We start from the raw sequence: 26,663 nt of genomic DNA, 5'->3' as shown, positions 1-26,663 counted from the left end.
TTGTTCATTTTTCTAGTAATATAACTGTCCTGTATATTTCTAATTTTTAAAATATTTTTTGTTAGGCATCTGTACAGACTCGATCGTCAAAACAACCTCCACCGCCGCCGCCGCCTCCACCACCTTCACCACCATCTCCACCTCCTGTGACACTGAAGAACAAGGCAATACTGTGCAAACCCTTGACTCAAAATAAGGGCATCTCCTGTAAACCTGAAATGAAGTCCAAAGGATGTCAAACAGGTAAATAATGAAAGTAAAGATTAAATCTGTATAGTGGATTGTAGAAGAACATAGCCATTTATTGTTAAGTGAACACAGAACATTACCATACAGTATGGGCCCTACAGCCCAAAATGTTAAAACATAGAAACGTGGAAAACCTACAACACAATACAGGCCCTTCGGCCCACAATGCTGTGGCGAACATGTACTTTAGAAATTACCTTGGGTTACCCATAGCCCTCTATTTTTCTAAGCTCCATGTACAGGAGTCCCTTTAAAAAATCCTATGGTATCTGCCTCTACCACCATCGCTGACAGCCCATTCTATGCACTCACCACTCTCTGTGTTTTAAAAAAAACACACTTAACCCTGACATCTCTTCTGTACCTATTTCCAAGCACCTTAAAACAGTGCCCTCTCGTGTTAGCCATTTCAGCCCTGGGAAAAAGCCTCTGACTATCCACATGATCAATGCCTCTCAGCGTCTTGTACGCCTCTATCAGGTCACCTCTCATCCTCCGTTGCTCCAAGGAGAAAAGGCCGAGTTCACTCAACTTATTCTCATAAGGCATGCTTCCCAATCCAAGCAACATCCTTGTAAATCTCATTTGCACCCTTTCTATAGTTCTTCCTGGAGTAAGGTGACCAGAACTGAGCACAGTACTCCAAGTGGGGTCTGACCAGGGTCCTATATAGCTGTAATATTGCCTCTCAGCTCTTGATCTCAATCCCACATTTCATGAAGGTCAATACACCGTATGCCACCTTAACCACAGAGTCAAACTGCGCAGCAGCTTTGAGCGTCCTATGGACTCGGACCCCAAGATCCCTCTGGTCCTCCACACTGCCAAGAGTCTTACCATTAATACTATATTCTGCCATCATATTTGACATATCAAAATGAACCACCTCACACTTATCTGGGTTTAACTCTATCTGCCACTTGATGTCCTGCTGTAACCCTGACAGCCCTCCACACTATCCACAACACCCCCAACCTTTGTGTCATCAGCAAATTTACTAATCCATCCCTCCACTTCCTCATTCAGGACATTTATAAAAATCACGAAGAGAAGGGGTCCCTGAAGCACACCACTGATCACCAATCTCTGTGCAGAATGTGACCTGTCTACAACCACTCTTTGCCTTCTGTGTGCGAGCCAATTCTGGATCCACAAAACAAGGTCCCCTTGGATCCCATGCCTCCTTACTTTCTCAATGTTGCGCCCATCTTTGATTTACTCTAAATCAATCTAACCTTTCCCTCCACTCAACTTATTCCTCTTATCATCTTGCACACAAGTGGAAGATGAATTAAGCTCTTTGCATGTTCTTTTAATTTTGTAATATTGACCATATAAAGTAAATCGGTGATGTTCCCAGACAAATAATCCAGGTGGTAGAGACCATGAATTCCCATTCCATGGACAGTAGATATGAAAAAAGGCATGATAGTTTGTCCCTGGGGCTTCCCTTCATTTTGTCTTCAGTTATTTTAAATTTGAGAATGCTGAAGTATACTTTTGTTTTCTGTAATCTTAAAGCTTCCATCAAGAGGTGGGGGATTGGTAAAGCACGTCACCTGAATCGGTCTGATTTTGGTTTCAATCTTGACATTGCCCATCGTTATGGGTCCTGTTCCTTTGGTAGTATTTGTAAATATCTTATTCAGAAGCAGAGTCTGCCAATCTCACAGCCTGTCTACATGCAAATACTCTATGTATTCTAGGATTGACAGTTATTGTACATTGCTCAACACATTAAATATTGGGATGCCTCAGCTAGGAAGAGTACTTTTAGTCAGATGTTCACCATGCTTTGTTTTATTCCACATTGTGGTCCTTACTTATACAACACAGATCTATAAGTCTTGGATTATCAGATCATTTGTCACTATTTTTAAAGTAGTTTTTCTGATTAATGACAGAATGTGTTTTTTATTGTTTGGGGAAGGATTGGTGGAATTTGAAGTTTCACACTGCTTACAAAAAGCATTAAAAATTTCTAACGAGATCAGATCCGTAATTTTGAGGCAGCAATGGAAATTAAGCATTCCAACACACTTTTGAAAATCTGTTTAATTTCTGTTTCAGAAGAGGAATGGAAGCCACATTTGATTGTGGTACCCATCCCAGTGCCAGTCTTCATACCAGTGCCTATGCATATGTATTGTCAAAATACCCCAGTGCCTTTCTCTATGCCAATCCCGGTAAGTTTTACAGCTCATATTTCAAAGCCTTTTGAGTCAAATGTGCTTATTTACTTGGTAGCCGTTGTCAATCAGGATGAATTTATTTCTCCTGTTTAGGATTACAGTTTAAACGTATGATTGATTGAAAGTCATGAGAATGATTAAAGCATTAAACTCTGCTGCTTCAAAAGAGTTTTGATTGGCATTTAAATTTACTATAATTTTTGTCTGTTAAAGCTAATAAAGTAATTAACACGGTGGGAAATAGAGATATTTCTATAGAAGGGTGTCAGACCAAAACGTTGAACTGTTTATTCCTCCTCCATAGATGCTGCCTGACTTTCTCTAGCATTTTGTGTGGTTTGCTCAAGATTTCCAGCATCTGCAGAGTCTTGAGTTTAGGAAGTGTGTGTGTATGTGTGTGTTTTTTTTTGTGCCTTCATTTCCCCCCAACCTAATTTTTTTCTCTGTTCATCTGACATGAGGGCTATTCTGTATTAGTATTTCTGAGAACTATTGTTTGTGCAGGCAAGTTGTTTTTTACACAGTGATAAATGTTTGAAACCTGCTGCCAGGTTGGTGGTAGGAATGGATATGCTAGCAATGTTTAAGAAGCATTTAGACAGACATACTAAATGAACAGGCGAAGAATGGAAGGGTATGGACCAGATGGGATTTGTTAGATTGGCATTGTTGTTGGCAGAGACATGTGGGCTGTAAGGCCTGTTCTGCTGGCCGACGACACAAGGGACTAAAGATACTGGAATCTGGAGCAGCAATCAGTCTGCTGGTGGAACCCAGCAGTTCAACCAACAAGCTACTAAAGGAACTCAGTTGCTCTGTTCTTGTGCTGTATTGTCCTATAGTGCTTCTGATACCTACTTTAAAGGATTGGTTGTTTGATACTTCAAATCACTTGTGAATCTGCTGTATTTGGTTATTCAGTTTCATTTTGGGATGATAGAACTTCTGGTAATTCCGTCATAATCTGATGGAATTATTATATGTTGAATGTTTTAATCAATTTTAGGCACAGCAGGAAACTATACCAACTTTTGCAAAGGTGAGAGGGCTTTGTGGAAGGCAGCAGTTACTTTGCATTATTACTGAGGATATTGCATTAAAAATGCTTGGTTTATTGTAACATTGAATCAGGTTTTTAGGTCTAGCAAGCGAGACAGAAAACACTGCAAATAAGCATATTCATTATTTATTTACTTATTTAGAAACATTTTAAAATATCAACCAAACATTCATGTTCCCCAAAGTACAGACACTACAAAGCTGAATATTCAACAAACACACTTAGCTAAAAGCTCGTGCAGAGCATACCTTCCCAGTGATATTGGTATTCCCAATTGCCTTAAAGGAAGAGAGAGCAAGCCTCTTCCACCTGTTGTTTTAGACCCGAAGTATTTGAAATTGGACTCTAGATGGCTAACCAGTGGGAAAGCCAGCTGCAATTTATAAACTAACCAATCACGACAGAGCGATTTCCAACAAGCAGAATAAACCTCACGCCCCACACACATTTATACAGAGTTTTCAGAGGATTAGAGTGGTCTTGAGAACAAATGATGTTATTTTAATGGGAAGACTAGAATTGTTGAGTAAAAATATCTTGTAATATCTAGTTAAACATAAGGGCAATGTGATATTTAGGGATATAACATCTACATTTGTTGGGGAGTATAAGATATCTATGTTTTGCGGAAATGGTGATTATTGAGTTGGTCGATATCAAGTCCTTGAAGTGTTTTCGATTGTGGACAGTAATTTGGGGAATAGGTTTAATTGCATTCACACATAAAGAAAAGTGGAACAAAATGTACAAGGATAGATAATATTGTTAGTGGATCTCCTATCTTACTTTGATAACAAGCTGTTGTGTGGTTTGTAAACCAGGTCCCTATTCCGATGTTCCTTCCTACCACTTTAGACAGTGCTGATAAAATAGTAGAGACGATAGAGGAACTGAAAGTTAAAATCCCTTCAAACCCATTTGAAGCTGACATACTCGCTATGGCAGAAATGATAGCAGAAGCTGAGGAAATGGAGAAAGCTTCATCGGACCTTTGTGGTAAGTGTAATTTTCATTTTATGACACTCTTCTCTATAAACATTGTTCCAAAGCCTGATCTGCAATGTGAATCTTTTTTGAGGCTTTATGATTTCGAAGTATTACACCCATTCTTCCTTGCTACCTAAATTTTCTCACAGTGAGTTGCCCTAAAATGTGCACCTGTTCTGTAACTTTCTGATCCTAGTGCATCACGTAGTTTCAAAAGGCTTCCAAGGAGAATCAGAAACTTTCCTTGATTTTAATATTTTGGACGACTTGTTCTGGGTCCAGCACATAAGTACAATTCCTAAAGAAACACTGCACCTATACTTCCTTGGAGTTTGCAACAATTTGGCATGACATCTAAAACTTTGACGAACTTCTGTAGATGTGGAGTGGAGAGCATATTGACTGGCTGCGTGGTGTGGGAACACTCATGCCCTTGAACGAAAATCCTACAGAACATTGCGGATATGGCTCGGCCCATCATAGATAAAGCCCTTCTAAGCATTGGACATCTACAAAAAAAGCTATTGCAGGAAAGCAGCATCCATCATTAGGGATCCCCCACCACTCAGGACAAGCTCTCTTCTTGCTACTGCCATCAGGAAGAAGGTACAGGAGCCTCAGGGCTCACACCAGCAGGTTCAGGAACAGTTATTGTTATTCAGGCTCTTGAACCAAAGGGGATAACTTCACTCACCTTCACTTGCCCCATCATTGAATTGCTCCTACAACCTGTGGACTCACTTTCAAAGACTCTTCATCTCATGCTTTCAATATTTATTGCTTATTTTTGTATTATCATTTCTTTCTTTTTGTAGTTGCACAGTTTGTTGCCTTTTGCACACTGGTTGAATACCCAAGCCGGTGTGGTCTTTCATTGATTCTATTTTAGATCTATTGAGTACGCCACAAGAAAGTGAATTTCAGGGTTGTATATGGTGACACATATGTACTTTGGTAATAAACTTACTTTGAATGCGTTACCTGTTACTTATTTAAGAAATGAGTCAGTGCTCTTATTTGTTTGATCTTTATGTGTAGCATCCTTAAATGATCATACGTTAATTGAGCACATGAATGAAAAGCAAAACAGCTTGAGTAAGAAAGAGTTTTTAAAAAAGATGTCCAGTTTTACTTATTAGGTTTACATTAAGGAATAGGTATTTAGCATCTGTCTCTGGCAAATTTCTCATCGAAATTCCTTGCGTGCGTAGATAGGATGTTGTCATTACTGGCAAAATCAGTGTTCGTTAACTATGATAAACTAACTTCAAGATGGTAGGAGAGCATCAGCAAAGATGATAGGTGAGTGCCAATCAAGCAGGCTACACAGTAAAACATAATTACAATTTCTTTATCTGACCCAGATCTTGCTAGCAATCAGAGTGCTGATGGCCTCCTAGAGGACTGTGACTTATTTGGACCTGCCAGAGATGATGTCTTGGCCATGGCAGTTAAAATGGCTAATGTCTTGGATGAACCAGGACAGGATTTGGAAGCAGACTTTCCCAAGAGTAAGTATGAGCAATTGTTGTACTACTTTAAACTAATCAAAGTCGGGTTTGTGCAATGTGCTGCGAGCCAGTTTAACTTTTTTTTTCTTCCTATAATTTAGACCATTATAAATTTCAATATACTGCTAATCTGATTCATGAATTTGAAAGACTTTGCTTTTCCATAAGACAAAGGAGCAGAAGTAGGCCATTCAGCCCATCGAGTCTGCTCCGCCATTTTATCATGAGCTGATCCATTTTATCCTATTTAGTCCCACTGCCCCGCCTTCTCATCATAACCTTTGATGCCCTGGCTACTCAGATACCTGTCAATCTCTGCCTTAAATACACCCAATGACTTGGCTTCCACTGCTGCCCATGGCAACAAATTCCATAGATTCACCACCCTCTGACTAAAAAAATTTCTTCGCATTTCTGTTCTGAAAGGGTGCCCTTCAATCCTGAAGTCATGCCCTCTCGTACTAGACTCCCCCATCATGGGAAACAACTTTGCCACATCCACTCTGTCCATGCCTTTTAACATTCGAAATATTTCTATGAGGTCTCCCCTCATTCTTCTAAACTCCAAGGAATACAGTCCAAGAGCGAACAAATGTTCCTCATATGTTAACCCACTCATTCCCAGAATCATTCTAGTGAATCTTCTCTGTACTCTCTCCAACGTCAGCACATCCTTTCTTAAATAAGGAGACCAAAACTGCCCACAGTACTCCAAGTGAGGTCTCACCAGCGCCTTATAGAGCCTCAACATCACATCCCTGCTCCTATACTCTATTCCTCTTGAAATGAATGCCAACATTGCATTCGCCTTCTTCACTACTGACTCAACTTGGAGGTTAACTCTAAGGGAATCCTGTACGAGGACTCAAGTCCCGTTGCATCTCAGAACTTTGAATTGTTTCCCCATTTAAATAATAGTCTCAAACAACAGGAATTCTGCAGATGCTGGAAATTCAAGCAACACACATCAAAGTTGCTGGTGAACGCAGCAGGCCAGGCAGCATCTATAGGAAGAGGCGCAGTCGACGTTTCAGGCCGAGACCCTTCGTCAGGACTAACCTGACGAAGGGTCTCGGCCTGAAATGTCGACTGCGCCTCTTCCTATAGATGCTGCCTGGCCTGCTGCGTTCACCAGCAACTTTGATGTGTGTTAAATAATAGTCTGCCCGTTTTCTTTATTACTCTTGTTACAAAAGGTAGCCATTTAGCCCTTTGTGTCCAAGTCACTTCCCAGAAAAACAATCCTGTTAGTCCCAATTTTTCTCTTCCCTTATTTCCCTGTAATCTTGCTACTTTATCTTCCTTTGACCTCTTTGCTACCCACCCACACCAAAGGCAAATTAACGTACTGGCGTGTCTTTAGGATATGGGAGAAAACCAGAGTAGAAACATAGAGAATAGGTGCAGGAGTAGGCCATTTGGCCCTTCGAGCCTGCACCGCCATTCATGGCTGATATTCCAACTCAGAACCCTGTACCTGCCTTACCCCCCTCTCCATACCCCCTGATCCCTTTAGCCACAAGGGCCATATCTAACTCCCTCTTAAATATAGCCAATGAACTGGCCTCAACTGTCTCCTGTGGCAGAGAATTCCACAGATTCACCACTCTCTGTGTGAAGTTTTTCCTCATCTTGGTCCTAAAAGGCTTCCCCTTTATCCTTAAACTGTGACCCCTCAGTCAGGACTTCCCCAACATCGGGAACAATCTTCCTGCATCTAGCCTGTCCAATCCCTTTAGGATTTTATATGATTCAATAAGATCCCCCCTTAATCTTCTAAATTCCAGTGAGTATAAGCCTAGTGGATCCAGTCTTTCATCATATGAAAGTCCTGCCATCCCAGGAATCAATCTGGTGAACCTTCTTTGTACCCCCTCTATGGCAAGAATGTCTTTCCTCAGATTAGGGGACCAGAACTGCACACAATACTCTAGGTGTGGTCTCACCAGGGCCTTGTACAACTGCAGTAGTACCTCCCTGCTCCTGCACTCGAATCCTCTTGCTGTTAATGCCAGCATACCATTCGCCTTTTTCACCGCCTGCTGTAACTGCATGCCCACTTTCAATGACTGGTGTATAATGACACCCAGGTCTCGTTGCACCTCCTCTTTTCCTAATCGGCCACCATTCAGATAATAATCTGTTTTCCTGTTTTTGCCACCAAAGTGAATAACCTCACATTTATCCACATTAAATTGCATCTGCCATGAATTTGCCCACTCACCTAACCTATCCAAGTCACCCTGCATCCTCTTAGCATCCTCCTCACAGCTAACACTGCCACCCAGCTTCGTGTCATCCGCAAACTTGGAGATGCTGCATTTAATTCTCCTGTCTAAGTCATTAATATATATTGTAAACAACTGGGGTCCCAGCACTGAGCCTTGCGGTACCCCACTCGTCACTGCCTGCCATTCTGAAAAGGTCCCGTTTATTCCCACTCTTTGCTTCCTGTCTGCCAACCAATTCTCTATCCACATCAATACCATGTGCTTTAAGTTTGCACACTAATCTCCTGTGTGGGACCTTGTCAAAAGCCTTTTGAAAATCCAAATATATCACATCCACTGGTTCTCCCCTATCCACTCTCTAGTTACATCCTCAAAAAATTCTGTGAGATTTGTCAGACATGATTTTCCTTTCACAAATCCATGCTGACTTTGTCCGATGATATCATCACTTTCCAAATGTGCTGTTAGCACATCTTTGATAACTGACTCTAGCAGTTTCCCCACCACCGATGTCAGGCTAACCGGTCTATAATTCCCCGGTTTCTCTCTCCCTCCTTTTTTAAAAAGCGGGGTTACATTAGCCACCCTCCAATCCTCAGGAACTAGTCCAGAATCTAAAGATTCTGGCCGTAAGTACACATGGAAACTGTACGAAGTACACTGCAGAAAATTAGGATCAAACCTGAATTCTTGAAGCTGAGAGATCGTGTAGTGGTAACTGTTTCACCAGCACGTTTTCCACTTCCACGCAAGCAGTGGAACAGACGTTTCACAAATAACTTTTGTTCTGATGGATGCAACTTCATAAAGATTAATACCACTTTGCAAAAGGTCTTACGATCAGATAAAAGATTGACATGGAACTCTTTAGCATTTCCATAGCCTGGAACTACCCCCAGTGCTTATTCTAGACAGTTCATATTTTGGTGTGTTGTCACTGTAGTAACAAATGATTTATTACCTGATTTGGTAAACACCCAAAAGCAGTAGTATGATAATGATTAGTGCCTGCTTTAATAAAAGGATTAATATTGGCCAAAGCACCAATGATCATGTTTCTAATCTTTGAAATATTACCTTATGGTCTTAGCCCTTACTAGAGAGAGCAGGTAGGATCGTGGTCCAGTCTTTTCTCTTGCCCAAAAGACAGCATGTACAGAGATGCATTAGTTGGGCACACTACAGATTATTTTTATTGTGGAATTAACAGCTCCAGCATGATCCATTAAAAGTAGAACTTGTTCAGGTTTGTGAAACAAGGACACATTTATAATTACACTCCATTCTGGAAATATTGATTTTTCACATGTAACCTGGGAATACAGCCTATGTGATCTTACTTAATGTCCAACACTTCTACCTCGTTACTGAGCTAAAGATGTATAATTATTATCAGTTTGCCAACAGTGCTAATTCCACGCCAATGTTGTTGAAAGCTGTAATCACTTGCAAGTGCATACTTAGACGTAGAATTTTGTTCTTTATATTCCAGCTCCATTGGAACTTAATACGGGTGTTGATTTCCTTTTTGACTGTGGGCTTGTAACAACAGATGAGGAGCAACCGGAATCTGAAATGCCACGGGCTGTAAGAAGGGTAAGATTTCTTTAAGGATTTGTATAGTCAAAAGGGATATGACTGTCACAGCAGTCAGTCAGTTTGTGTTGTGGTATTTTAGCCCAAAACAAACTGATGTAATTGAATCATGGCAAAGGAGGCAGGCATTTGGCTCAGTTTTTCTATATCAGTTCCTAGCAGGCAGACCAATTTCATCTGTCCCATTTCCCCACTAATTTTTTCCATAAACTTGCAGTTATTTCTTTTCAGGTACCTGTCCACGAAGTATCTGCTGATTTACTCTGTCTGTTCAAGTTATGATTTTTATGTGAAGATGGCAGATTATCTTTGGTCTGTCTTAAAGAGCAGTTTTTGATGTTCATTTTATTTCTTTTTCCCTTACAGGGCCAAAAGCGGCTAATGCTTTCAGAAAGCTGTTCTCACGATTCTCTCGCTAGCCAACAATGTTGTACAGGATTAAATTACTCATACGGGGTAAATGCCTGGAAGTCCTGGGTCCAGGCTAAATATGCCAGTGGAGATGGCAGTAAAAGTGAAGAGCTCAAGTTTGGACGTAAGTACATAGTATCTTCATTTTTTAAAAGAAGAGCAAAGATGAAGCTGTCCTTTTATGTTCTTTGTCCTCTGTTTGACCAACATTGCTAAAACAGTGCTGAAGTAGACCTGAATGAAATAGCACCATTTTCAAACCTACAGGTTGCAAGTAAGTGTAGTGTCCCAATCTTCCATTTGTTGGCTTCGAATGTGAAATTTCTGTGGCTGCCACAGGACAATTTTAAATGGTAATGGGATAGAGCTGTGGAATACTTACAGCATGTAAGGTGTTCCAGAGTTCTTATTCAGTATACAGTACATATGAGTAATCCAACCAGTATTTCTTTGCATTATTCTCATGTGACTGCAGTTACTTACACTCAGCCGTTTACCCATTTTAAATTTGAATTCTGTTCAAATGCTGTCTTCATGTTTTACTGACCTCTCAGATTGTCTTGCTAATTTCTTTTTCAAAGGAGAGCAACCCCAGCTGCTTGAATCTGCCCTATAAACTAAACTCCTTCCTTGAATTGTTCCATTTGGTTTCATCTACCCCCTTACATTTGTCCTGAAGTGTGGCACCCATAACTGGAAGCAGAACACCAGTTTTTAGCTGAGCAAATGTTTCATAAACAGTCATCTTAATTTGTATTGAATGGTGAGGCAGGCTTTGAGGACCAAGGTGTCCTAGCCTGTCATTTTCTTGTGCTATTTCATTTGTGCTATTGTCATTTGGTGTTGCTCCATTTCTAGTGAATGGACTTTTCATGGTTCCATAGAATGTGAATAATAAACGTGCAGCATGGCAACGGGCTCATCAAGTCCACACCAATCATCAGATACCAACTTGTATTGATCTTGCATTAACCCTCCTTTTTATTTTCCCTGTATTCCTATCAACTTCCTTCAGATTGTACCACTCTCCCTCCATGATGACTTGGTATTCCTGGAAGGGTAACTTACAGTGGCCAAACAAGCCCCACATTTTTTGGAATGTAAGAGGAAACAGGAATATGTGGAGGAAACCCACAGAGTTACAGAGAAAACATGCAAGCTCCACACAGCCCGTGGTCAGGGTTGCCTTGGGTCTCTAGTACTGTTAGGCAGCAGCTTTACTTGACGTGCAAGTAAGCATGTCACTGGTCTCCTAAATTTAAAATAGAATTATAATTTCATTTTAATTAAGTCATAATTGGACTGAAAGAGATATTTTACTTTGGGTAATTTGGGATTTTTAACTTTTTTGCGCATGTTGTGGATTTGGGATGGGTCCTGGAATTGTATTCCATTTTGAAAATCCTTTTCTTATCATATAGCAGTAACAATTCTGAAAATTTAGTCCAGTAAAGGGTTAATGCCCATACCAAGAGTGGAGAATATCAGCTGTATGCTATCTTGTTGTTCTTGCGGAACTACTTATCCTATTTTCTTTTCTTCTTCTTCCCCATCAGCTAAACCAATGAGAATTAAAGAAGATATTTTATCCTGCAGTGCTGCAGAACTAAATTATGGTCTAGCCCAATTTGTTAAAGAAGTACAGAGGCCAAATGGAGAGCGATACGAGCCGGATAGTGTGTACTATTTATGTCTTGGAATTCAGCAGGTGTGGTTCACGAGTTTAAATTCGTGTGCATTATTTCAGCATGTTGGTATTTTTAACTCTTTTACACCAAGAATCACAAGATTACAGTTCTTTGTACAGGCCACTCAATCAAGATTGTTGTTACAAATGGAGGGCACAGAAGGCTTATGACTTGTTTTTCTCAGCAAAGGAGAAGATTATTGAAACTATTTCTACAGACCATACACTTCATTTCAGTAGAATGCTTTGATTCTTGCAGTATGTTCTTTTAAGAGTTGCGATCAAGCTAATGTATATTTTAGTGGTTGTAATGTCCTCACAGCATTCTCCATCTTCTAGCAGGCGGCTGCTACTTTTTCCATGTCTGTAACGTTACCAGCTTCCATCAAAGTCAACTCATTATTATCTCTAACCTATTCCAATTATTTTGTGGCCAGCTTCCCACCTATTTCTCTACATAAAATTGTGATGATTTAATCCACTCTCTTTCGACAATCTTTTTTTTCGTATTATATTGGTTAGTCCACAGATGTTGCCTCAGTTTTAAAAGCCTTGTTCCTTCATGGCCTCAGTTACCCAACCCCACTGTTGTATTTGGACAAAATAAATTAGTTTGTTGATTATTTTATTAAGAAGTTTGTCAATTTATCATGGTTCCAATACAAATTTCTTTGAACCTTCCTTGGGTTGGTTCTGCTTTGTGGGTGCTCTTCCACTAGATGGTGCAAGAGCCTAAGAAAGCTGTTTGCTTTTATTGGCTATTCCCCCATTCATTGATATGAACTTAATAGGATGTAGTTATGCTTGGACATTCACAACTTTTAATTCAAACAGCTTTTATCCTGAGCTCTGAATTTTTTCATATCATTTCACCACTGCATTTTCAGTAGGAATAACTATTAACTGGTATTGAAGTGTTATGGTAGTTTAGGTAACAGAAACTTGCACCTATGGAATTCCTAAATCACTACCAAAAAAATCTCAGACATGGAGTGTCATAAGAACAGGAATTTCATATTTCATAGGAACACGAATTTGCTCTTATGAAATTTATGTGGGGATAAGAAACAAACACAATTCAGCTCTTTTTTTCACATGTGCAGATGATGAGACTTTGTATTGCAGGAAATCACTGAAAGTTGTTTGTCTTGTTTTAGAGTAATACTTTTGGTTTTACTGTCTTGGGATTTGCTAGACTTAAAATCAGTCTGCTTCACTCAACTGCGTCTAAACTGAAATGTTACTCCTACAGTTAAACTGATACGGCTGAAGCCCTTGCCTTCGACTCAATTGCAGGTGTTATACCCAAGGCTAATTCACAATAGATTGTTGACCCCAAGTTGATCATTCTTCCCATATACCTTTTGTGTCAAAAACTGCAACTGTATGCTTTCCACCCCTGACCCTACTGAATCCAGAAATAAGTTTACTGCCAACAACATGGCTTCATTGGTCAGTGCACTCTGTAGTACAGTGCTGAGTTATGTGAATACCTAGCTCTGTTAGATTCTGTGACCAGAGCAAGGTATTGGTTTTGATTTTGGTCACTTGCATCTCTCGTGATTTTGGAAAATCTATCTGGAAGATACTTCTGGGTGTTGACTTTTATTTACCTGTGGATGTTTTCTGAATGTGGACAAATTGGATATGAAAGCTTGGATATCCAAAGTGTTTGATTAGACATAACTGGAGTGTCATTTTTCATAATCTTGTGCCTTACAAGAATAGATCAGTAAATATCCTACCGCCTGCTAAGTTAGAGCCATAAAAGGAATTTGTATGCTTTGGGAAATAGCCGTACGATCAAAATCCAGACGCATCTATGCACCTCAAATGTTTTTTTTAAAGCAAAGGACATAATGTAGCACACCATCATATTCTCTGGTAGTTGAAGGTGACAATTCCTTTACACTATCCCTAATTCATGTGTTGTTCCCTCCTGCTTCAAATTAACAAACCTCTCCAATAGAGACTTAATTGTATGTTGTCTCCCCAACCTTCAGTGTTTAGCTCTTCGCTGACAGTTAATAATGTGATTGGTTGCAACAAAATGACTTGAGCGGGAACAAAAATGAATGCAGCAAATATTTAAACAAAGTTTAAATTAAACTACCTATGGCTAAAAGTACTTTTTCTTCTCTCCCCCCCCCCCCCCACCATATGAAGTGTTTAGTTATTGCACCGTGTAACAATTTCCCCTTTCTAATCTGCTTTATTACAGTTTTTGCTTGAAAATAACAGAATGGTGAACATATTCACTGACCTTTATTACCTTACATTTGTCCAAGAATTAAATAAAATGTTACAAGGCTGGCAACCAAGTTTGCTTCCAAATGGTAAGTGCTGCAGATTTATCAACTTTTATTAAAAACTGTTGTCCAAGTATTCATGGTCAGTAACTGATCCACCAACTTATCTTCAAAGTCTTAATTAAACTCTTTAAAGCAGGAGTTCTAACCAAGATATTAACCTTTCACTTTCCTGATGCTGCCTGATCTATGTATTTATAGTATCTCCTAGTTTTTCAAAAATGTCTGATGTTTGAAATATTAGTAATGATGTAAATACTGTATTCCACTTTGTTTCTGAGTCTTTTAGTATTTCCTAATTGTATACCGTTCATATTTCCCTGTTTGTACCGGATCACGAAGTATTTAATACACATGTTCCTCAACTTTTCCCGGTGCAAAACTGTGATCAACTAACTGAGTTATATTTCCCATCCCTTTCATCATTTCCATTTGGGTGTACTTGTCCAGACTTCTGAAAAATGTGGACAGTGATCAGCAGATATTTATACCAACCTTTCTTGGATCTTAAAAACTCTTGGGGGTTTTTTTTTCTACCAATGTGGTAAGAGAGGACAAGGTGTATCTGGGAATGAAATCCGGTTGAAGGTGACAGAAATTAAGGATAATGATCCATTGAATGGGTTGGGATGAAAGGAGTGGATCAGGGGAGGCCTGTCCTTCCTTGTTTTGGCTAGGAAGAGAGCCCTTGATATTTAAATTACTGGTACACTGATCCCAGTCCAATTCATGTGAAGCCCTTGTTTATCCCCTCTATTATACGTCTCCCCGAGCCACAACGCCACTATGTTTTGAGACTATTGCCATACGTACTATGTTTCATGATATCCTACCGTACAAGTGTGAATTTGATTAACACAGTGAATTCTTTTGTTAGGTTTAATATTCTCCCGGGTGGAAGAAGAGCATCTCTGGGAATGTAAGCAACTGGGAGTATACTCGCCCTTTGTTTTACTAAATACACTCATGTTCTTCAACACGAAGTACTTTGGGTTGAAGTGTGTGGAAGAACATATGCGGCTGTCCTTTACCAGTGTTGTTCGGCAATCCAGGAAATGCACAACACCAAGGGGGACCACAAAAGTGGTCAGCATTCGCTATTACATGCCAGCTCATTACAAAAAGGCAAGAGACCAAGGTGAGTCTTCCGCATATGGGAGAAGTAGTGAATAATTTATTAGAAGAATAAAGTTAAGGCAATGTAGACTGAAGAGAGTAGCTCTAGTCTTATTATCCTGCCATATTCCGTTTGCTTGTTACAGTTGAAGTTGGATTGTAGTTTTATTTTTCCAGAGCTTAAAAACAAATAGCAACTGCCAGTCATTACCTTTGCTCAGATATTTAAAGTGATGGCCAGAACAGGTGTTAGTATTCATATAAATCTATAAGGGTTAAAAATGTTTGGGACCAAATCATTGAACTGACCCTGGTTGTTTGCCACATACTGACTGTGGATAAGTATGGCAGGGATACTAAATCAGCACTTGTAATTTCTTGACTGCTTCCAACCAGAAAAATAACTAAGTTCATTTCTGTTTATGATCCATGTCAGCATTGATTTAACCTGAAATTATTAGTTTTCTCCTCCACAGATTTAAATTTTTCTTTTCCATTAAGTTCTGCTAACTTTGCTTCATTCTCAGGCTAAACAGATCTCTCAATCCTCTCCCATCCCCCATTTTGACCTCCTATTTTTAAATCTGCTTTTCTATTTATATCCTGAGTGTACTTTAAGACTGAAGTCTTTCCTCTGTGAAGCAGACATAATGCCTTTGTAGAAGACCTGCAGTCTATGGTAATGATCCTCTCATTTGCATTCAGTTCCACTCTGGAGATATGACTCTTTTCCTACCCTAATGCAAATGTATGTAAGATAATTGGATTAACTGATGAAATAAAAAATAACAATCTTCGTTTTGCTTGCTGACTGTGCTAGGTTTACTCATTTCTGCTTCCTCATAATTGGCTTTCCTGGGTCAGGAAGGAAAGTTAAGGAGGGATTTCATCTCTTAATCTGATAACTACATAGGTTACTATCTATAAAGTATAAAAACTGGTTTAGCTCTAGACCTTCTGTGGTCAGGTGCTTTGTGTCACACCTGCTGAAAATATCTACCGTACGTGGTTTAGTTGTTGCATTTTGCCTTGACCCTTGGTTCAGAGTGCAAATGACATGATCGGACTCTACGCAGCAGCAGTGTCTAGAGAATGTGCATCTGCAGAGTACAGGATTAGGATCAGCTGAATGTACTTCACAAAAGAATAGTACATTAATGTCGGCTCTGACTCAGTGTCTGGGTTATAAAGATTGCAGGTTCAACTTCACAGGAAATGTTATTGAAAAGTCTCTGCACCTGTTCTCTAACCCGTCCAGTATAGCCTGAGGAACTGTTATATTGTTTAGGAGTGCTGTCTTTTTGAGCAGGGGTTCTTAACATTCTTTTAATGTTGTGGACCTTTACCATTAACCAAGGGGGTCAGTGGGTCCCAGTTTGGGAACCCCTGTTTTTGGGTGAGCCTTTATATGGCCTTTTGACGTACATGTTGTATATCCTCTCAAAATATTTTTTAAAAGCACATGGGTGTAAACCAGTGCATTCTTGGCCATTATTAATAGTATTGTTAAAAACATTAATAATTGTGGGTTCAATTTTGCTGAGTTTAAATATAGGCTCTGTGGTTTTAGACCATAAGTCATAGGAGCAGAATTATGCGATTCGACCTGTCAAGTCTTCTATGCCATTCTGTTACGGCCGATTTATTGTCTCTCTCAACCCCATTCTGCTGCCTTCTCCCAGTAACCTTTGATGCCCTTACCAATCAACAACCTATCAACCTCTGCTTTAAATATACACAATGACTTGTCCTCCACAGCTGTCTGTGCATTGAATTCCACAGATTCACTACCCTCTGGATAAAGAAATCCCTCCTCATCTCTCTCCCAAAGGGATGTCCTTGTATTCTGAAGCTGTGCCCTTTGGTCCTAGATTTCCCCAAGAGCATAGAGCAGTTCGGACCACAGTGTTGTACCGAACCAATTAAGTTAATAATCAAATGGCTAATAACTCATTTCTTCTGCCTACACAATGTCCATATCATTCCATTTACCTCACATTCATGCACCTCTCTAACTGTCCCTTAAAAGTCTTCATGTATCTGCGTTTACCACCACCACCCCAGGCAGTGCATTTCAACCACCCACCACTCCGTTTATATAAAAAAGAACAACTTGTCCCTCACACCTTCTTTGAAATTACTCCCTCTCACTTTAACTGCATGCCCTCTGGTATTAGACATTTCAACCCTTGGTGTAAAAAAAATGCTGCCTTTCTACCCTTTGTCTGTCATAATCATATAAAACTCTGTCAGATCTCCCTTCAGCTTCTGCTGCTCCAGAGAAAACAACCCAAGTTTGTCTAACCCTCGTTATAGCACAATCCCTCTAATCTAGGCAGGATCTTCTGCACACTCTTAAAGCTTTGACATCCTTCATACAATGGGGTGACTAGAACTTCATACAGTACTCCAGGTGCAACTTAACTAGAGTTTTATAATATTGCAACTTCCTGTCTTTTGAACTCAGTATCTCGACTAATAAATGCAAACATGCCATGTCAACACACACAAAATGTTGGAGGAATTCAGCAGGTCAGGCTGCATCTATGGAGATGAATCAAAATTTTGGTCTGAGACCCATCTTCAGGACTGAAATGGAAGGGGAATTAAAAAGGTGGCTGCAGGAGAAGGAGGCTAGCTAGAAGCTGATATGTGAAATTGAGTGGGTGGAAAAGGTAAAGGGCTGGAGAAGGTGGAATTTGATATGGCATGATTTTTGACCCTATGCCTTCTTAAACCACCTTAACAACTTGTGAAAGGAGAATCCTATAGGAAACATTCTCCCCACATCCAGTCTATCTAGGCCTTTCAATATTTGATCGGCTTCAATGAGATTCCCATCATTCTTCTAGACTCCAGTACAGGGCGAGAGTCATCAAATGCTCCAACATCAGCGATTCATTTTCTGTAGTTCCATTGGCGATACAGCATTTTAGTATATTCTGGGAGGCTGTTAATGGAATGAATGCATGGTAGACAGTGGGCAATAACTGAATGGCCCCTCATGTCCATGAGTCAGTGCCCTGACGTGAATGTACAAAATGAATTTGGGATTTTTAAAAAATTGAATTTGTATAAACAATTTGGATCCTGACATCTTCCAGCACTAACGTCAAAAGCAGATTGTTAAGCTATTAACATTTATTGGTGGTTTACTCAAATGACATGAAGTACTAAGATGTAAATAAGGTTTACTCAGAAAAGAATGAATTGGAATTTTATGAAGACCATTATTCCTGTTGATAATGACTTAGTTTTACTGTTCTGTTCACAGGCAGCACTGTAGGAAAGAGGAAACGTGAGGAGGAAGTTGCTGTTTTTGAACAGAGGGAAAACAGAATGAATCCATTAAGATGCCCTGTGAAATTTTATGAGTTCTACCTCTCAAAATGGTAATGTATCTAGTTATTTCCCTAATAGATAAAATTGCTGTTTTTATGTGGGGTGCATTTCTGTGATCAAGTTTGAGAATGCAAGCACTGCGAATGGAATAATTTACATTTGAGTACCCATTGTTGGTAAGGATAAGTCGAGTATTTTGAAAACGATTTTGACATCAATTTGGTTGCATAGAATTTCCTACTTTGTATAACTTGCAGCAGTGAAACAGCATCATGCTCTTGGTATTGGTGGCAGCTAAACCTTATGGTCGGTTATTGCCAATAAACAGAATTGACCATAGAGTAACACAGCATGACAACAGACCCTTCAGCCCAATTGGTCTATGCCAGTTACAGCATCCTCTCTGCAAGTCCCATTTGCCCATGCTTGGCCCAAAAACCCTCTTTTCATACAGGTATTCAAATGCCTCTTAAATAATGCATTTGTACCCACGTTAGCCACTTCTGGCAGCTCATTCCAGATATTCACTAGTTCCTGTGAAAAGAAGTTGCCTCTCAGGTCTCTTAAATCTCTCCTTTCCAGCTTGATGTCTTTGCTGTAGCAGGGCGTTTAAAACTGTACTCAGTACTCCATGACTGGTCTCGCCAGTGACTTTGATATCTGCAACATAATGTCCCTTCTCCTAAACTCGAGGCCAGCATGCTAAAGGCTTTTCTTAAACAGGATGGTCACCTCCAGTGAACTCTGCACGCATACTCCCAGGTCCCTCTCCTCCACAACACCTAGTCAGTGTCCTGGTTTTCACTGGTCTATCCGAGTTTGATTGTCGAAAATCTATTACTTCACATTTGTCCAAGTTGAAATCTATTTTCCATTCCTCAGTCCATCTCCCTAACTGATCAAACTGTGTAATTCAACAAAAAGTAATCCATTTGATAATTTTTTAAAAATTTGACTACTGTAATAGAAGAGAATATGTTTATATGTCTAATGAACAAGTTTCTGCCAAACACTTCCATCTGGTACTGCTATTTGTAAAGCTGCAAATCAGTGAAGGGACATTGTTGCCAGAGAGATTATTTTGTGACAAAATGCACATCCTCTCCTCCTGCCACAAAATAATCTCTCTGGCAACAGCATCTCAAAATCAAGTCACTGAAAGCATTGAGACTCCATGCCTTTTAATACTTCGTTGTTTATCATATAAAGTAAGTCAACAGACATTATCACCTAGAATGGTGTATTCAGTCTGATAAAGCCATTGAAGTCAATTTGTCTGCCATCAAGGTGGGGACTAGCAGAGCTTCAGGCAAAGTGTATTTTACAGAGAAGAAATTTACTTACTTATTTAGAGATACAGCTCAGAGTATGCCCTTCCGGCTCGTCAAGCTACACCACCCTGCAAACCCTAGCAATCCTGTTTTTAACCCTAACCTAACCACAAGACAATAATGCTGTGGAAGGTAACCCATGCACCCAGATAAAGCCCATGCCTCTCCACAGGGAGAGCATACAGACTCATGCAGATGACGCTGGAATTGGACTCTGAACTCTTGATGCCCCGAGCTGTAATAGTGTTGCACTAACTACTACACTACCGGCAAAAGTCTTTATCCAGGATCTATTTAAAATTGGTTTCTACAATCCGCAGTTGATAGTTCTTGTGATGTAATTTTCTTAGAATTTCTCTGATTGCTGATTTTAATTGAGTTTTATCAAGAAGATATTGAACTCATGTAAAACAATTTCATCTAACAGTAATGCATTCCTTTGGCATGACTGATGGGTGAATGATCCCATCAAAACCATTCTTTCTAAGAAGTATATAATGATCTGTGTCACTATATTTAGTTCCATGATTGAAAGCAAATTTCACTATAGAGTCCAATGAAAGCACTAGCTTTCTAACAGGACTTGCTGATTATGTATGGTTTCATACTGCTCTTGGGAATCAGCTTCTTAGTTGTGTCAGAAGAAAAGGAAAAGGAGTTGTGCGCAAGGTATTCTTAGCTTCTGCAATACTTGGAAAATAATTTGGCATGTATTTGTTTGCAGAGTGCATTGCTGCAGTGGACAGGAACAACAAAAATGAATACTGATCTTTCATGTATTTTTTTTCTTGTTTTTGTATTTCTGTAGCCCTGAGAGTATGAAGAACAGGAATGACGTTTTCTACTTGCAGCCAGAACGCTCTTGTGTGGCAGAAAGCCCTTTGTGGTACTCTGTTATTCCCATGGATCGGAGTATGTTGGAGAGCATGCTGAACCGAATCATGGCTGTGAAAGAAATCTATGATGACTATTCGAAGGATTCACTAGAAGATGACGACGTTGAAGGATGATGTGTAGTAGATGTTGTACAAAGTTCTGTAACTTTTTATTTAGAAAAACAATGGGTCATTATAGGCTGGCCTACTTGGTGCTGCGGAAAAAAAATACTACACACGTACTTGCAGAGTCATGTGGCCTGTTTGTGAGAGCAGAGATGGTTAGACTATCACCATTGTTTGGAGACAGTATCCCTTTTAGCTTGAGTGCACTTGCTGACAATCGGGTGTACATTACATTCTCTAGAGACCAAAAAAAAAATTGCTTTGAACCTAAAGCTCTTGCAGTCAATAAGCAAGCAGCTTTGTACTTGCTCTAAATGGAAAAGTTGACACGGTTAGCAGTGTACATGCTGATGCAGTGGGAGAATCCTTCATCCAATTGCAGTTCTTGGGATTTTAACATTGCTTTAAAAAATGGTCCAGCAAAGTGGGATCTCATGCGCTGCCTTCTAGAACATTCCACTTATTGCCGCCATTTTATTTTTAGATGAAGAAGAACACAATAGCAGAAGCATAGGGTAATCTCAAGTCTGTGACTGAGTTTAACTATTATTGGAAATTAGTTTCACTGCTCATCAGTAGAAGGAAGATTTGAAGGCAAATGGTGGAAGCATATACTTCCAGAGTCGTATGTCATACTAACCCTTATCTGGAATATCCTTGAATTCAGCTTTTACATTAAAAGTTTATTTTCAACTGTCTCCCTGAGAAATATGCAGGAGGAATGGACAAGGAGAATTCTAACCAGAGTACAAGATTAGTATTTTTTAAATATTCTTTTGTAAGTAATTTGAAAGGTGAAACAACTACTGCCAGTAAAAGGCACATGTTCCTAAAGGGGACTTTTTGTAGAACAGTTTGCTAGGTCTTAGCTCAATTTAAAGAGTGAATAAATATTTTGAGGAAACTTCTGTCGGAAATGAAGACTGGAACTTGAGTATAACAAATTGTCCTTTCCTATACTCTACTGAAATGTTTGCTGATGTTTGAAATTATAAAAATATTTGATTCTATTTTGTGTATTTTTAATTATAACCAAAAAAGGCTGTGAACATTTATAGTTAATACCATAAGTAATAGCACAGTGGACTTTGCAATAGAGGGTGAGAAAATTTTTTTCATGTGGGTAGTGTTTTATTTCCTATAATTTCTGACTCCAGGTTTTTAATTTCTGTTGAAATAGTACTTTGTCATTCCCGTGTGTCATCTATGATATTCGTACAGTGGGAACATTAACCTGTGCAATAATGTTTCATCACTTGATCTGTAAGATTGTCCAGCTAAAATCCTCTTAAAGAATGCAAATAGCGAATTAGAATTTTGAAGTAATACACTTTTTTAAAAAAACGTAAAAGGATTACATCTTTTGCTGGTGACTAATAGATTGAGCTGTTTGCCTCTGGTTTGATTTTTGTTGAGCAGGAATACTTACTGTATCAATGTGCTACCAGGCCGGTCAGCTGACCTGTTAAGAAATTCAGTATTTGAAGGAACGCAGGAGGAAAGGGGATCAAAAAAAAAGGGGATACTGTCTCTTGTGTGTTTTTCTGTATTATATTATCAAATAAAGCTGTTTCATTGAGTTAGATCAGTGTAAACAATGTTTTAAAATGGTAGACATCTGCACAGTATTCATTTGGTAACCTGAAGGTTTGCCAAGGTGACATGCATTTTTAAAAAAAAATTAAAGCTGTTTATGCAAACTGAATGGACCTGATGCTGCAGGTTTATAAACTGCTGTACCACAATCATAAACTCCTATCACAGTAGATGAAAGCAGTTAAGTTTCACTTGATCATTTCAAAAATTGTACTTTTTGGGTGTGATGTAAAATTTAGGAAAAAATTACATGTCCACAGTGAATCAGTTTTAGGGTATTTAGTGTAGGGACACTATAATGACCCTTTTTTTATATCTTATGTTGAATTGTAATCTGTAAAGAACTATGTCTCCTCCACTTAAAAGAAATTCCTGGTAGATGGGTTGGATGAAATGCTAATCTTGACCTACGTTGATTGGTTTAATGGTTTTGAAATACTATCTTTTGCCTTTAAATTAAATATAGAAAAGGTGGTCTGAGTTTGTTAAATGAAAACTGCTTGTGGAAATGCAATCGTTCATTCTTTTAGACTCTTTCTAATAAACAATGTGTCCACCATTGCATTGTATTGGGATTCAGTTAGGGTGTGTTAAATTGCGGTCTCTCTCACCTTGGTAATGGGCATTGGTTATCTTTGTTGTCTCTAAGATTAACCACACTGATATATGTCACTGTATAAATTGATGACCAAAGTTGAACTATGTCATTTTATTGGGGAAAAAATGTGGAAAAGTGACTGGAAAACATAAAGATAATTTGTGTTCTCCCATTACAATTTTGTGTTTTGTATATTTGCTAGTCCTTAACAGTCTGTAAAGAATACTCAAACCTTCTTGCTCAACTTGGCTGTGATAAGAATGATTTCAGACAGTGTGCATCTTTTATGTTTGAAGCTATTAGTAAGTCTCAAGATCCTTTTTTTTTTGCCATAAGAGTCTGAAGTATTGCTAAATCATTAGTGTTATGCCTGGGATATTGCACTGCTGTGTTGTCTAACCCTCTTCCGTCGAACATTTATTACTTTTCACACCACAGTGCTTTCTTTCAGCTACCCCAAGCTCACTAAGATAATAATGATGAATCTCATCAAAGAAGTTCAACTGATTGCAGGTACTTTGTTTTGGAAGGAGTAGTGGTCACCTTTGGCAGTTTGCCATGTCTGTGCTGAACTGAACAGTTTTGTTGCCAGTTTAGACTTGTTTAGCAGAGGTGGATCTCTTTGATTACATAGCACTGATTTTGCAGTTGTGTAGTGAAAGTTTCAATCATCACTCAACCTATTACCCCACCAGAAAAAAAAAATCAGAAATTACATTCCATTCTCTGTTAAGTGTGACACATGACTGAGATTTTGCAATCCTTGTGTCCAAAAAGTAGATTGGAATGAGGTAAGGTCTCAGAAAGGGGCTAATGAGAGTCTTCAGAGCTCCCAACTCTCATCTTGTATTTTCTGTACTCCACTCATGAGCTCACAGACCTCGTAATATTGACAGGTTGTTTTGTGAGAATAGCTGTACAAGTTTTGTAGCCATGGCATTTGAATGTGCCCTTTTAATCATGAAAGACTGGATGTTGCTTCAGAAGACTTTATATGCTTGGAAGAGTTTGGGCAAACGGTCACACATTCCTTGCCCCGGATAAGATTATTTGATGTGGCATGAATTAAGCATCAGGCAGGGTAGTTTCAGGACAACTATCCCTTTGTTTCCAAGTCTGCTGCGTCATCCTTTGAGCTCTCCTAGCAGTGTTTGGCTTCAGGTTCCACATCTGCCATATCCAATGTTTGAGGGCACTTTGGTGAATGCACAGCCAGCATGTGAACAATATAGAGTAACAAAGCTAATGTCATTGTGACTAGATAATAGTAGGAACTCAGACCATGTCAAATTTTGGGTTTGTCAACCCTTTTACCAGCTTTCTTGTCTATATATTTCTACTTACGATGCACACACAATCCTGCTAAATATTTACACTGCTAAAAGAGTTCCAACCCTATTTGGAAAAGTATTCAGTGTAGTTTGAGCTCAGTGATTACATTTTTAAATGTGTCCTTGCTTTTCAATAAATCTGTAATAGTTTTTCATTGAACAGCACTGGTTTCACCTTTTTATATAAACTGCTCCTTTTATTAATTGTTTTCTTCTGCTTCTGCAATTCTTTCACTAAACTGGGTAATAAGTTAAGCTGAATTTTGTTTCTTCCTCCTTTGGCATGAAATAGGTTGATGACTGCGAAGGGAAGAGCAGCAAACACTCTCAGCTGTTCTTTCCTTTTACACAGCTCTTGTTCTTTTAGTTCCTTTATGAACAGGGTTGCATGACTAAGAGCAAGTTTACAGCCATGTTCAGAAGTTACTGGAAATCAGTTCTAATGCCATTTGTAATGCAAGTGTGAAAATTTATTCAATTCTAGCAGAGTTGTTATTCTATTCTTTTTAGAGTAATATATAGATATAAAACCTAACTCTGATGTCCTCATTTTTTTTATTCTCCTCACTGAATTCTCATGCTTTTGCTGTTAGAAAACGCTTCACTGTAAATGTAGGTGATGAGAAGATGTACTGTGGGGTAATATGCAGGCACGTGTCTGAATGGAAGGTTAATCTTTGTCTTGTCAGACATCAAATGAGAATATTATCTTTTCTGATCAATAATCTTTCATCTGTTTTCACCACTTGAGTATTCCCAGTATTTTTATTGTTGCTTTGGATTACCAAAGGCTGCAGTATTTTGTGTTTTTAATTTGTTTCATTTTTAATTTATTTATTGAGATACAGTGTGGAATAGGCTGCGCCATCCAGCAATCCCAGAGTTAACCCTGGCCTAATCACGGGACAGTTTACAATGATCAATTAACCTACCAATCAGTATGCCTTTTAACTGTAGGAGGAAACCCATATGGTCACGGGGAGAACGTAGAAACTCCTTACAGAAAGCAGCAGAAATCTTCAGTTGACTTGTTCTTGTTGTGTTCTTGAGTTTAGATATTAAGGTACTGGATTTTACAATAGATTTTAATGCAAAAGATAATTACTCCAATTTGACTGAGCCTCTAATTAAGTTAAATTAATCACTGTTCATTTGAATAAAAGTTACCTTTTAAAAGACCCTTGTGTTTGCAGTAATTCATGTAATAAGGCTTTTGCCCCTAAGCACCTTGCAAGTGTAAGTAACTCTCAACTTGGTGATATTTGCAAATTAATTAAGCATAGTCACTAGAGACGTTACCAACTTGCTCAATATAGGCTAAGGTAGCACAGTGGTTAATAAACTGAAGGTCTGGAGTTCAACAGCATCTTTCGCCTCCAAAAATCCAAGTTGAGGAATTTAAATGTAATTAAATAGTATTCACAATTACAGGTCTGTAAAATCCATTGGTTAGCTCGTATACTTTTGAGGAAGGAAGCTCTTGCCCACTCTACACCTCAGTATAGGGCCGATGTAGTTGGCTCTCCAGAGCTTTCTGACTTGCTTTAAAAGGCCTTTTGATTCTGGGCAATTTGGAATGTGTGATAAATGCTCATTTTACCAAAATCACTCATACCCTGTGCACAGTTAAAATACCTATTCAAAGTTTGTTGCAATTAGATTTCTAATGCATTTGATAACTTAGATTCATGTACTGTCATTGCTCTATTACATGAGAGATCTGGATGAGAAATTATTCACCACAGTTTTGCTTGTACATCCAAATGTAGATTCTGATTAGGATACAAGAACTAACTAGCTTAATATAAATTCAGTGAATGCAATGTATTGTGTTTAATAGCATTGGAGTTCGGGTTTAAATGAAATGCATTACAATATACTTTGTGTAATTGGTTCACATGCCCATCCACTAAGTTACAAGGAAGAGAATAGCATTTATTTAACATAAGTAAAAGATGTTTGCCTTATAATTGCAAATGTAATCTTGACTCAACTGTATCTCAACGCCTACCATACAAAACCAACACTGTCTAAACTGGAGAGAGTTCTGTCAATGAGTTAACTCATGGCACTATAATCATTTGCCATTCCAGTAGAAACCGTGGGGAATACTCC

At 38.9% G+C, this 26,663-nt stretch overlaps 1 protein-coding gene across 1 annotated transcript in view; it reads left to right on the top strand.

Annotated features, from left to right (window-relative positions):
* LOC134353092 (zinc finger MYM-type protein 3-like) overlaps nt 1-25,658 on the top strand; it is a 108,763-nt gene extending 83,105 nt beyond the window's left edge. The window contains exons 16-26 of the mRNA XM_063060985.1: nt 66-243; nt 2,320-2,435; nt 4,323-4,497; nt 5,853-5,999; nt 9,723-9,826; nt 10,193-10,361; nt 11,794-11,945; nt 14,146-14,260; nt 15,111-15,371; nt 18,624-18,741; nt 20,831-25,658. Coding sequence (XP_062917055.1) covers nt 66-243; nt 2,320-2,435; nt 4,323-4,497; nt 5,853-5,999; nt 9,723-9,826; nt 10,193-10,361; nt 11,794-11,945; nt 14,146-14,260; nt 15,111-15,371; nt 18,624-18,741; nt 20,831-21,032 — 1,737 coding nt within the window. The 3' untranslated portion in view covers nt 21,033-25,658. The remainder of the gene's footprint in view (nt 1-65; nt 244-2,319; nt 2,436-4,322; nt 4,498-5,852; nt 6,000-9,722; nt 9,827-10,192; nt 10,362-11,793; nt 11,946-14,145; nt 14,261-15,110; nt 15,372-18,623; nt 18,742-20,830) is intronic.
* Nucleotides 25,659-26,663: the final 1,005 nt, after the last annotated feature.

This window comes from Mobula hypostoma, chromosome 10 (assembly GCF_963921235.1).
Source record: "Mobula hypostoma chromosome 10, sMobHyp1.1, whole genome shotgun sequence".
NCBI classification, from domain to species: Eukaryota; Metazoa; Chordata; class Chondrichthyes; order Myliobatiformes; family Myliobatidae; genus Mobula; species Mobula hypostoma.
This window is presented reverse-complemented; position numbering and strand designations above follow the sequence as displayed.